At 46.2% G+C, this 13,239-nt stretch overlaps 1 protein-coding gene across 1 annotated transcript in view; it reads right to left on the reverse strand.

Annotated features, from left to right (window-relative positions):
- Positions 1–6,013: 6,013 nt before the first annotated feature.
- EIF3H (eukaryotic translation initiation factor 3 subunit H) overlaps positions 6,014–13,239 on the reverse strand; it is a 66,267-nt gene continuing 59,041 nt past the window's right edge. The window contains exons 6-8 of the mRNA XM_080909488.1: positions 9,678–9,798; positions 8,178–8,310; positions 6,014–6,279 (exon numbers count right to left, since the gene is read on the reverse strand). Coding sequence (XP_080765614.1) covers positions 6,182–6,279; positions 8,178–8,310; positions 9,678–9,798 — 352 coding nt within the window. The 3' untranslated portion in view covers positions 6,014–6,181. The remainder of the gene's footprint in view (positions 6,280–8,177; positions 8,311–9,677; positions 9,799–13,239) is intronic.

A 13,239-nucleotide genomic window follows, 5' to 3' on the forward strand; every position in this document is an offset into this window, starting at 1 on the left:
TGTTTGCTTGAAATGTTTTCAGCTCAGACCAAATTTAGAATCCCCTGCCACCTGCTTCTCCCACCAACCTCCAGCCAAGCAGCCAAACTCACCTCTCCCATCCACGTCCCCGCTGGAAGAGTCAAGGTGATGGGGAGACTGAGCTCTAACTTCCAGCTCAAGCCTCTTCCCCTTTAAGCATGCAGTGTTTGTCCAAGTCCAGGCATCGGAGGGCAATCACAGAAGGGACAGCATCTGGGCTGAGAGACACAAGCTCAGATTCCTGACCTACAATGTTTCAGGGCCTGCACCAGAGCTCTAAAGACCCGATTTTGCCTCTAAATGGGTGTTAGTGATGGCAAAGACTGGACCAGGCCTCCCCCCACCATCTCATTCTATTCACAGGCTCACCCTTAAGGCTCTATCTTCCCAAATCTGCTGGAGCCTACCCAAGGGCAAATGAGCCTGGGGCAATACAAGGATGTTGCTTTGATGTTGAAACCAACTCAGTTACAGAAAGGGGGGAAAGTTACGAAGAAGATGCAAGAAATCCAAGGACACAAATGGAGGCACCCTTGAAAAGAGAAACGGAAAGCCAAATGTTAGGGCGAACCAGAAAGCACCTGTCATGCCTAGTTTCGAATCTGGGCGCAGCAATCTGGGGAGGGCTCACCACAATCTGCTTAAAGCGGTTCCATCACCGCAAGCAGCCCGGCTGGGGTCTCCATCCCTCAGTATTCTGTCCCAAGGACATTTGCTTCCCACTGTATCTGAACAGAAGATACATGAGCAACTCCTTCGCAAGTTGTAAAGCAATATATTAACGAGGGGCCTAATAGAACCTAAAACTATCTCACATATAATGCATCCTGTCTCCGTACTTTCTTCTCCACCCTTGGCTCTTCTGCCTCCAGAAAGCTCCCCTCAGGACGGATGAAGTGTCACAGATTACACGCCAAAGCAACCCTGCCATCAGAAGAGATATTATGTAGGCTGCACATGCACGTAGTATTTCTTTGGCCCGCTGCCTCAGGAGAGTGCATTTCTGCTAAAGTGCAGTGGGTTAGAAGTGAAGTCATTAACTCCAATTCTTCTCCGTGTCCCTTCGGAGGCCCGGTTTCCCCTTAATGCACACGAAGATCCTTCATTAGCAGTAATGGGAGCCGCACGCCTCAAAGAGAAAGAGGGCCCCTCACCATTGTGAGCTCGATGAGGTTATTGGGACACTTGCCTGCCTGATGCGAGAATTATGACATCCTGAGAGGCATCGTTAGATCAAGATACAAATTAAAATCTATGTGCCTGTTTTTAAGAGGCGCGTGAGTGTGAGCGCATGCTCACAATTTTAGCATCTTCACACGGAGAAAGGCAAGAATCAAGATGAAGGAATCACAGGCAGGTTGAAATTAGCAATTAGTTGGGCCTGTGAAAGCCGAATGAGTTGAAGGCAAGGAGAGATTACCCAGGAGATTAGTGTCTGAGCAAAGAAGGCAAAGAGGACAAGGGTCACTTACTGCCATGGATGGTGACCAGGGTAAGGGTTAGACAAATCCCTGCCTGTGCCCACAAGGGAAGGCAGAAATTGCTGTGCAGTGAAGAGTCTCTGAACCAACTCCTACTGAAAGAAATGGTGACTCCCACAGCCCTGTGGCCCAAATGCTGAAAGCAGTGTTTTTCTCCTGCAATCAGCATTATATTGGGACATACGGAAATGGGTCATTCTGCATTATTGACCTGGCTGTCGTCCTTGGGTTCAATGTTAAAAACAAAAAAACAAACAAACAAAAAAACAGTAATCTGTTAACTGAAAGACAAACTTCAGATCCTCCCTGGAGAATTAGAATTCTTATCGGGCTGGGAAATGCACGTAGGGAAACTCATGTGTCCCGCAACTAGGAAAGATGTTTCCGGGTGATAGGCATTCAGCACTCTGTCCTTCATCCCTTACCTGTTTAGACTGAGGCCACATTCGCTCTTTGGCAGACTGCTGGCTATTAACTATGAAAAGAGAAAAGAGGATGGCTACAGCATCCAGTTCCTCGCAATGAACCGTGATTGTAACGATCCGGACCATAACAACCGAAACAAGGGTTGTTTAACAATGCATCTGAGAAGCACTCAGAAAGAGATATCTGGGATAGTGTACTGACTGGTTTTCTGTCAACTTGACACAAGCTGGGGTTATCACAGAGAAAGGAGCCTCAGTTGTAGAAAGGCCTCCATGAGATCCAGCTGTCAGGCATTTTCTCAACTAGTGATCAAGGGGGGAGGGCCTATCTATCTATCTATCTATCTATCTATCTATCTATCTATCTATCTATCTATCTACATACCTACCTTCCTACCTATCTATCTACCTTCCTTCCTACTACCTATCATCCATCTATCTATCTATCTATCTATCTATCTATCTATCTATCTATCTACCTACTTACCTATCTACCTTCCTTCCTTCCTACCTACCTACTCTCTCTCTCTCTCTCTCTCTCCCTACCTACTTACCTTCCTTCCTACCTGCCTACTTACCTACCTACCTATCTATCTATCTTCCTTCCTTCCTACTACCTACCATCTATCTATCTATCTATCTATCTATCTATCTATCTATCTATCTATCTATCTATCTACCTACCTACCTACCTACCTACCTACCTACCTAAGTAGTACTTGACACCTGGTAGATACTTGACACATACTTGTAACATGAAAAGCAAGTAAGAAAGGTCACAATAAGTTAGGCCTTTCAATAGGAAAAAAAGGTTCAGTGAGAAAAGGAAAATAAATGGGCAATGGTTTGTTGCATTAAATGGGTTGAGAATTGTTTACTATCACAAAAAAAGGGCACACGACTAAACTACAGAATTTGTAACACTTAGTTACCAGTATGCAGAGTTCAATGCCAGCACATGAAGCTAACAAACTCTCAGACCACAAAATCACAATATGGGCCACACAGTCACATTTTAGAATATACGAAAACAAAGCATTTCAATACTGCACATGAAAGGTCATACCAGAATCTACTGTCACAATCACATTCAATTTCTAACCTCCAAAACTGGAACCTTCTAAACAAACATTTACATTAATGCTAAAATCAGGGATTTTCATACCGTCGATTCTGAATGCAAACCCAAAGATTTGAAATTAGCGATCCTCTGCAGTCTTGTTCACAATAGCTAGTTTATGGATTCAATCTAAGTGGGCACCAATGGGTGACTGGAGAGACACAGTGTGCAAAGCAAAAATGAATACTAAGTGGCCCTAAACAGGAAGAAATGCTGCCATTTGTAACATTAATACAATGCCAGAGCATAAGTTGCCCTAAACCACACAAACCATATACCGACCAATTGGTGTGCGCTCTCAATATTTATATATGAAACAGTCGTGCTCCTGAAGCATTCTGGGAATGGCATGGGCGGGGGCAGGGAGTAATCATCAAACGCTGGTCCGGAGTGTTTTGAGATGTTATGAAACTTGATAAATTTTGCTGAAACAAAACTGAAAGATGTTACATTTTCCAAGTTGCGTAGGTGGATCCCAACTGTTCTCAGGTTATCAGATAAAGTCATTGATGGCTTGGCTAACTTGCTGTGGCATTTTATTGCATCCAAACTCATGCTACTCTATAATGTACAAATACAGGTAACTTGTGCATGTGTAAATCTTACGTGAGACCAGTGCCTTTGCACATATGCACAGGTTAGTTGGGGTGTCCTCAATCTTTTACTCCCTGCCTTACTCCTTTGAGACCATGTCTCACACTGAACAGAAGTTAGGCTGCTAATGAACCTGGCTATGCTCCTGCCTCCACATCCCCACAGCACTCACGCACTCTTGAGCACAGAGCGCCTGTCCAGCTCCTATGTATTTTTATGAAAAAAAGGGCATTTTAAGTTGCTCAAATATATAGTTCTGGTATTCAAAGCACTACCAATGATTATGGGGTTAATGTATATTTACTTTAATTCCTTAGTGCTTAACCTTCAATTTTCTAACAGATTACAATAGATTTTCCTACCTTTCTGTAGGTAAATGAATGTTAGACCTTGTACTAAATTTCTTGTACTAAGACAAATAAAAAATTATTAACAAATGTTCATTCGTCTTTGGAAATGTTTCACTACAGTGCTGAAACCGAGTCTCAGTCTGAGCCTAGTCCCCAACAGGACATGCTGTGACAAACTAATTTTCACTACCTTGTTTCTCTAAAGTTCTTCCCACAATCCCTAAATAAGAAACTACTGAAAGCTTCTGTTAGGCATGCACTCATGCGTCACTGACTTAGTGAAACCTAACAAACACAAGGCCTAAGAACCACACCTCTACACAACACAGGGTCTAGTAAGTTCATTTCCTGTCCTGAGAAGAAGAGCAATTAGGGGACATTTGAGAGGTTGGCCTCCATTTTCCTGATACTTCAGGAGTGGCTGTCTAATGGCAATGCAATTCCAAGTCCAGGGAAATTGAACGCAGGGATCTAAATCAAGAGCACTCCGTGGTTTCTTTTCACTCAAGTGTCCCAACTAAGGGATCAGCAGGGACAGGAAGGCCAATCTGCAGAACATTCTCTTTTTCTACCCCAACACTGAGTTCTGAGCACTGGGCCCAGAGCCTCCCACTTGCTAGGCAAGTTCTCTACCTGTAAGCTGTATCCCCACCAAAACCCTTCTTGAAGGCAATCTGAGTATCTAGCTAAAAGGTCTTAAAATGTATAAAACTCTTGGTTAGCTAGTCCATTTTAACAAATTTGGCCTAGGTAAATAAGGGCACACAAAATTAGAGACTTGGTCTCCAGAATGTTCAAGGTCCTAAGCTTTTAAAGGTACAACTCAGCAACCTCACACCCTGGAGAGATTGTCTAGAATATTAAGTCTCAGTGATGACAAACCTCTTTCCTAGGTAACTGTGGTGCCAAACAAATGTGAGATCTTCAATAATCTTTCAGATGTGTAGCCCTTGTACTCAGAAGCCTCCTGCCTTGGCGTCCTGAGCACTAAGATAATTTATAGGCAGGTGCCTGTTACAGAGCATTCACGTACTCCAGTGATGTTGGGGAAAGCTCAAATAAAGGTAGAGCCTGAGATTACACAGTTGGAAGGGAAGATGGGGCTGCAAGTTTTAGACAGGGAGAGATGGGAGACAGAGACGGAGGAAGAAGAGATTGGAGATGGGACAGACCCATGTGGCCTGGTGGAGCCGCAAAGAGCTAGCAATTTCATAGATGGGCAACATAGCACAGGGTCTATTTGCCCAATTTGAGCACGCAGATTGTAATTGTATTATCGTGTGTTCTTGGCACGGCATTTTGGGGGGTTGGAGATTTACCATTATAAATCTGACTGGTGTAAGTTTCTAGTGTTTTCATTTCATGGGGCTAACGCGAGCCAAGTGAGCGGTCACTGGTGTTCTGCAAGCCAGCCACAGCTCTAGGCATTGCAGGAAAAACTGATTTGGTTACCTGGAGGAACCAGGGCAAGACAGGTGCTGGAGCTAGCCAAGGGGGGTGGGCAAAACTGCTGGCCAACAGACAGATTTAGTGTGGGTTCTTCTGAAAACTACACACTATGGGTGATACCGTGCTTGGTGTATGTTTTCCCACTGTTCTACTGTTCTCCCAAGTTTCCTCCTGCAGAAGTGGTACAATACTCCGTGATAGAGGAAGATAAATATGAATTCCCAAATAAACATAAAATTTTTATTTTCATATGAGATATCTAATAAAATGACCTTTCAAATTCGTATGCTTGGTGGCCTATGAATATGGAAACAGGTGTCTATCACTTGAAGAAAGGGAAGGATCAAACGAAGGCAAATTATTCCAAGTCTGGGAAGTACAGAAAGCATCCACGGGCCTGCAGAGCAGATAAAAAGGCCCAGCAGCCCAGAAAGGGCAGGAAGGGAGAGGACAGCAGAGAACGCCACAGGAGCACGCACTGAGTGTGACCTGAGAGCTTCAGTCTGGTCAAGACTTCTCTAATCTTGGAAATGAAGGAATTGGAAATTGAAACAAAATAAACACACACAAAGGCAACTAAACCAATTGAAGTTTTATTATTGGCTAGAAATCCAGCACAGCGGCAACATCACAGCGCACACAAACTGTCCACTTTACAGTATAGAAATACATTTTCCAAGTCACACTAGTGGAGTCTCCACAGCCGGCCTACTCAACTTCTTTTCTGGAAGCTTCCTTTTCTTAATTATTGTGTTCCTGAAGAGCCTGGGCCATGAAGAGTTTGCCTAAGTTTTGGGCAGTGAACTCCTTGATGTTCTGGCAGTAAGTGTTAATCTGACCTGCATGTTTGAGAAAGAGAAATCATAACTAATGTTCAACAAACTGAAAAATGAACTAGAATTTCAAAAGCAAAAAAATCACTTGTGTTTTGTTTTAAACCAAGAAATTAACTAAAGAAAGAAAACAACCCAGTTATTTTTTTTTTCCCACAAGGGAGAAAGAACATGTCTTTTGCAAAGAATCTACCTTCCAGTTTTAGGGACCTAAAGGATGAAGGAAAACCACCACCCACCTAATAATCGTCAGCCACTGTGCCAAAGCCCTGTCCTGTAGCTGTCTGCCAACAGCAGATCAGACTCACACCATGCTAAGACAACCGAGAGGGCCACACAGGCTCTCCTCAGCCGGCAGGAGGACAAGATAAAACTGCCACCTGCAGCTCACCAGGGTTTACAGGGCCATGTGTGTGACTGGCCCCGTGGTCTGCAGTGCCATCTTTGGGAGTGCTAAGGGTCCTTCCCTGGAGTGTCAAGTGCACAGGGCTCAGTCTACAGACTACTTGAACTTGACCTTAAGAGAGGGACTGTATTCCAGTCCCTCTAATTTAAAACTTGCAAAAACCTTCGCTAAACAACAAGAAAACAAAGACTGCAAGACAAATTTAAAACCTAGGAGGGAAGTGCAACAAAAATGGACAGCACAGCCATTTTTAATTTTAAAAAGAGCCCACTAAAAATAGTACTGGGCTGGACAAGACTGGCTTAGTGTAGAAAAGTGCCTGAAGGCCAAGGCTGCTGGGCGGCTCTGTTCCCAGGGCTCACTTGTGGAAGGCAGTTGCACTGACCTCCACAAGTGTGCAGTGACACACACACACACAGCCCAGTCACAAAGAGTACAATTCTAATTTTATAATGAAAGCAATGAGAAAAAGATGGTGAAATTGCTCCTACTTCTGAGAGGAGAGCACCGTCATGCAGCCTGTGCCGTCCACAGTGACAGCGTAAACACCACACTGCACAGGAAGACACAGCCTTCTAAGGTCCAGCCAGGGTGACACCAGACCGTGCCGCTGAATCTACGTGTACTGCTCATAGGTGACTGGACTCTCAGTGGGAACACATAATCCTAAGTCTGGATGCCACAAGAAGTTAGAATACACGAGCTCAACAGTCCTGATCACGAAGGAGCCGGGCAGCCATATCCTAGGAGAGCTTGTTCAGCTGAGGTCGCACGTTATCCATCACGGGTGGCGTCTTACTGTGGCCTGATCAGTACAGGTTACAGACCCATGAGGAAGACCATGAACTAAGAGAAAGCATGAGGAGCCCTCCCCACAGACACCTTCACGGTATCACCATCAAGTCTCAGACGTATATTAGCAGTTTTAGGAATCAGAATCTTCACCCTTGCAATGAGTTAAGTGAAAGACTAGCTTTTGATATTTCATGTTAATACATTTTACATGGATATGAACTGACTGAAAAATCTAGTCTAACAAAATTTCTACAAAAATACAGCTAAGTAAGTGCTACATATTAATACATTAAACCACTCTGCTGGGCAGGGGGAGTGCACACCCTTGATGCCAGCTGTTTTGGGGGCCAGGCAGGCTACACTGAGACCCTACCTCAAAAAAACAAAAACAACCCACAAAAACTAAACAACAAAAACCAAACCCATGCCACCCACTGAAAGGAGATGCCAAGTATTGCCACAGTCAGAGAAGAGCAGAGTTTTCCTCACATTAGAAACCCACGAGAAGACATGAAAAGGGCTTTAATTCTAGGTTTCCACAAACGATGTCGCACGTGACGCCCATTTTAGAAAGCACAATGCCAGCCCAGACATGTTTAGATGCACACATGTCAAGCGAAGCTCCCGTGTTTATGACCCATGATGCTGTCTTCTGATCTCTGAGGAAGACAAGAAGCCCCCGTGTCGCCATGGCAACCCATACCTGCAATGAGCAATGAGTCCATCCTGGCGGGGGCCTGGTGCGGCTTGAAGAGTTTGGAGAGGTCCTCCTCAGGGAGGGGGGGCTCGCCCCGACTCTGCCGCTGCAGGTTCTCCTGCTGGCGACGCTGCTGATACTACGGAGGGAAAATCACTGATTATTTTTCTCAATCGAGTGTGGATGGGAGTGTGCCCCCCCGCCCCCTCCCCCAGCAAATCCAGCAGCTCTGAATTCCAGACGGAGCTTCCATAAATCACAGTGTTTGCTAACTGGCTCCTGTGAAGCTCAACACGGCAGCCAATAAAGAGATCTTATTTTCCGTCAGTTCGGTGTCACTGTACCCCTGACAGTCTGCATCTCCTTTGACAACAATGGGCCTTAGAGGGACATGATTTGCCAGTGGCATGTTGGCATCCTGAGAACAGCAATGTGGTGGCTGCGCGGACGTCGTGACACGGGGGCAGCAGCACACGGAGACACCACACGCCACGGCTGGGTAACGAGGCCACCATCCACTGACACGTGCTGAAAGTCAGCGGTCACGACTGTGCTAAAGCCAAACTTGCTTTACAAGAGAGTTCATCCTACAGGACGAGGGACATCAATGTGAGATCTTACACACTCGAGTTCTTGAAACCAAGCTGGAGCCCATCCTCTGCTCCGCGGTTTGTCTGAGACTATCTGCCACATGTTCCGTTAACACAACAACAACACTGTACAGATTAATATATCTTCTCTCACAGGTGGCAAACGCATGTATTTTAAATTCACTACATACGTGGACTGACGCTAAGACCTTTAAATCCAACACTCTCAGAACTACCTGGCTGTGCTTTAAGCACACAGAGCTTCATGCCTCCTTTATAGTCTTTAACACAGTGGTCATAGGCAGGCACCATTCTCAGACACACATTCTGCAGACAACCTATCTGTGAATCAAAGGCTAGAACAGGTGAGTAGTAAAACAGTACAAGACATTCGGAAAGCCACGGCCCGTCAGGCAACACGAATAAAGAAATGGTTAAAGGCGCTAAAACGCTATGCATGTGCATGAGAATCCTGAGGTAATCTTAGGTTTTCTCTGGACTACATTCTCGATTTCACAGCAGCTGGTCTATAATTTCCTATCAAAACCGCCTGCTCTTAATCACGACTGCTCAGTTTTTAAATGAACTGAAGATCGCTAAGTCTGCGGCAATGAGCCACTACCAAAGCCATTAGAGTTAGTGAAGAAATGAGCTGCGACCCTCTGCCTCCGACCTTCTCAGAAGGGATCACCCATTTGCATAACCTTGGCATTACCTGAGCTTAACAGATCAGTTCTCTGGAAGTCAGGTATGTTTAAGGAAAAGGTGTAAATAAATAATACCACACAAAGAACATTTAAAACACGATGATTATTAGGTTAGCAGCCAATGGTTTCCCAACAATTCTGACAATTCTGAAAGAGGCTCCTGTGTCCCACACCTAAACATAGGCGAATGCCACAGTGTCCAGACCAACCTGATGTTTTTGCTGCTGCTGTTTACTGGTGTTTCTCATGTACGTGTTGTATTTGATTATGTCCTGGCTCATTTCATCCACCCGGTCCATCAGCAACTGGAGATTCTTCCCCAGATGATTGCTGAAAAGTAAGTACATTACCGTGTTATTTTCCGGAGCATTGCATGGCAGGCGCGCTCGACAGTTGGCGATGTTAGCTGAACTTGCCTTTTGTTAGCAGGATGAGCCCACACACATGTAGAAGCAAGGGCTGCCAACAGGGAGAGCTAGTTCACAAGCCTCCGAGTTAGCCTCCCGCATAACCCAGGAGCGCCTGCAGTAGCTCCGTGTCTTCTCAAAGCAGAGGGGTGAGGGTCAGGAACTGTTCAGCACGTCTAGTGAGCACTTATAGTGGGCATCTTAACAAACTAAGTTTAATTCCAATTCTATATTCCTGAACTTTTTCCCCACATGCCCCAGGAACTTTAGATTAGAAGTCACTGGAGAGAGCACGCAACAATTAAAGCGCCTCAAACTGCACATCGCATCCAGCGGCTCTGAACACAACGGTAGCATCTGCTCCGCAGAGCAAATGATCTTTGTCTCTTGCCATTCGGGATTTCCAGGAGGTCGTCTTTCAGTTCAAGTATACCGTCTTCGTATGAGGGGGTGATAAGGATAAGGAGCGACAGAATGCCGCACGTACACCACTGCTGCCTGCGATCATCTGCGGCTTCAAGGAAGCCTGGACAACTGCTAGACACACACCCCAACAGCCGCTGGCTGACAACCAGTACTCCCAGTCACCAGCTTCAGACTGACAAATGTTTGCTGAAGTTCATTACTTGCGAGTCTCAGCTACTGGCAACCGAGACAGCAGTGGATGACACGTTTCCACCGGACCTGTAACTGAAGAGCTGAGGACATGCTTTACACGGCATGTCAGCATCTCTCCGAGGAGGTGGCAGGCTGAAAACGGAGCATTACGAGTCAGCAATGCCAACAAACGTTCTAGAGAGAGGATAAGCACACACGGGACGAAGGCCCGAGACAGGCAAGAAATAGGCATGTTCAAACCCAGTTCACGGAAAATCAAAACCACCCAGTGCCCAAGCTTCCCTCCAACCCTGCCATGTGGTCTGTGTGAATGAATCTTCTCAGCAACAATCGAGTGTCCTGGCCACTTAAAGACTAGCCTGCTTCCTTTAAAAAAGAGTACATGAAGTTGTGTCTTTAAAACACTGAACGTGAGCAGGTGTGGCAGCACACACCTTTCACCTCAGAGCCCGGGGGGCAGAGACAAATGAACCTCTTGAGTTTGAGGCCAGCCTGGCCTACAGAGCGAGTTCCAGGACGCTGTGGCTGTCAGCCTGACCAAACACAGCGGCGGTGAGCCTCACAACCTGAGCAGCACCTCACACACACACGACATTTTGCGGGGTGCAGGTGGCTCAGTGTCCTGGTTTGAACAACCAACCAGTTAAGGAAGAAGCAGGCTGGGAACCAAATCAAAGTAAACGTAACTAAATTATAGATTGTATTGGGAATCAGAACATTTGTTTTTTTTTTTTCTCCTTAAATGGTATTATAATAGAATGAGGTGTGTGTGTGTGTGTGTGTGTGTGTGTGTGTGTGTGTGTGTGTGAAAAGCTACCTTTCAATCCCATCAAGCAGTTCCCACACAACCCCGAGTCCACAACCCCACAGCTACCTAATCTAACTTCTCTAGCCCCCTTCCTATCTTTTCCCACAGGACGTCACGGAGCCCAAGCTGGCCTTATTAACCCTGAGGCTGACCTTGAGCCAGTCTGTCTCCCATCCTCCTGACTCTACCTCCCTAGTGTTGGCATTGTAGACATGTGTCACTGCCTGACTTCAAGTGTTCCTTCAATACTAATACTCAGTTTCTATTTATAGTGTCCCACTGGAATTTCTGAACCACTTTTTAACTTGAAAAATATTTGAGAATTGGGTATTTGTTGCTTAATGGTTTGATTTTAATTCATCCAGACTCAAGTGTTTGCGCATATGGTACAGGATGAGAAAGGAGAGGGTTTTTCCTAGTAGTTACACAAACGCCCAGAACCAGGGATCAGCTGCGTTGCCTTCCAACTAGCTTCACAATTCACTGAACGGTACCTCTTAAGGATCAAAGTGTAAGACACCCCTGCACTTCACACACTGACTGCACGGAGAGGAGGGACAGGCACATAAGCATCAGAAAGTGCTGTAGCAGACACACAACAGATGCCGACAAAAGACGGTATGATTGGATAAAGTCACACACACAGATACACACACACACACACACACACACACACACACACACATGAGACTATCTGACAGCTACAGTTCAGGCTTTTGAGAAGGAGACGGTGGCAGGCAGCAAGGCCAGTGGAAAGGCATACATACTATGGGTACTGGGCCAGAGCAGTGTGCTGGGACCCAGTGTGGCAAACACACACACAGTAGTGAGTAGCTCAGCCGGACAGAACACACTGAAAACCAGGACATGAGCATCATGGCAGTGCAGAGACACTGGAGTCATTGTACAAAGACCTCTGGGCACTGTGACAGTCCTGAGGTGAGCAGCAGTCATGCCTTGAACTTTGCAATCTTGGGCTCCGTCTAAGACGCAAAGACTTAAGTCAGGGAAGAGAATGATGTTTTAGCTTAAAGGAGAAGTTCGTGGCAGTAAGACAGACTCACCCCACAATGTGCGTGTGCGATGGGTCCAGATGAACGCTGACAATGGACAGATCAGCAAGAGAGTGCACTAGCAACCCTGACATTAATGGGACCTAAAGGAAGAGTTAGTTCCATGAGGACTGCAGAGTGCTTCCAAGGGACACAGTGACTCTCTGACTTGTCTCTGCCAACGTATCCCACTCCCCAGCTGGACAGCCTGATGGGGCTCAGCGGGAAACAACCTACCTAGTCCTGCTGAGACCTGACATCCAGTGCAGGAGAAGGGGAGGGTGTAAGGGGGAGAGGTGGGGTGGGCTTCAATGGGATGTAAATAAGTAACGGGGAAGAAGTGCAAACACAATAAACAATGGGAAGTTGGACAACAGTAGCAGGAGTCAAGGTTTTCCTTTCTGCGGTAGGGAAGCCAGGCAATGATGGCACACTAGGAGTGACAGGAGAGGAAAAATCTATGAGCACGGTAGACACTCAGTGTCCTTCAGCTCATGAAGGTTGGGGCAGGGTCCAACGGCCTGAGGGACAAACATCTTCACAGCGAAAGAACAGAGCCATGTCAAGTATATGAAACAGCATTCACATGACCGGCTGCTACACTCCCAACTGCAGGGCTCAGGGGAAGAAAAGTTCACCAGTCCCACAGCCGAGAGGTCACACTGAGAGCAGAGGGCCCCTGCTGAAGGTAGAGACTCAGCCATCACTCGTAGCTGCACCTTCAGTCCTGGAGACCCGCTACACTCACTTCAGCAGGAAAGTTAGAATGGGAGTGTTAGCTCAACGGGTAAGAACAGCACCCATCTAGGGTGGCTCACAACAGTCTGTATCTCAAGTCACACATACACCCTCCCCCCCCACTTCCCTCCCTCCCTCTCACTATGAG

This window comes from Micromys minutus (assembly GCF_963924665.1).
Source record: "Micromys minutus genome assembly, chromosome: 33".
Lineage (NCBI taxonomy): Eukaryota > Metazoa > Chordata > Mammalia > Rodentia > Muridae > Micromys > Micromys minutus.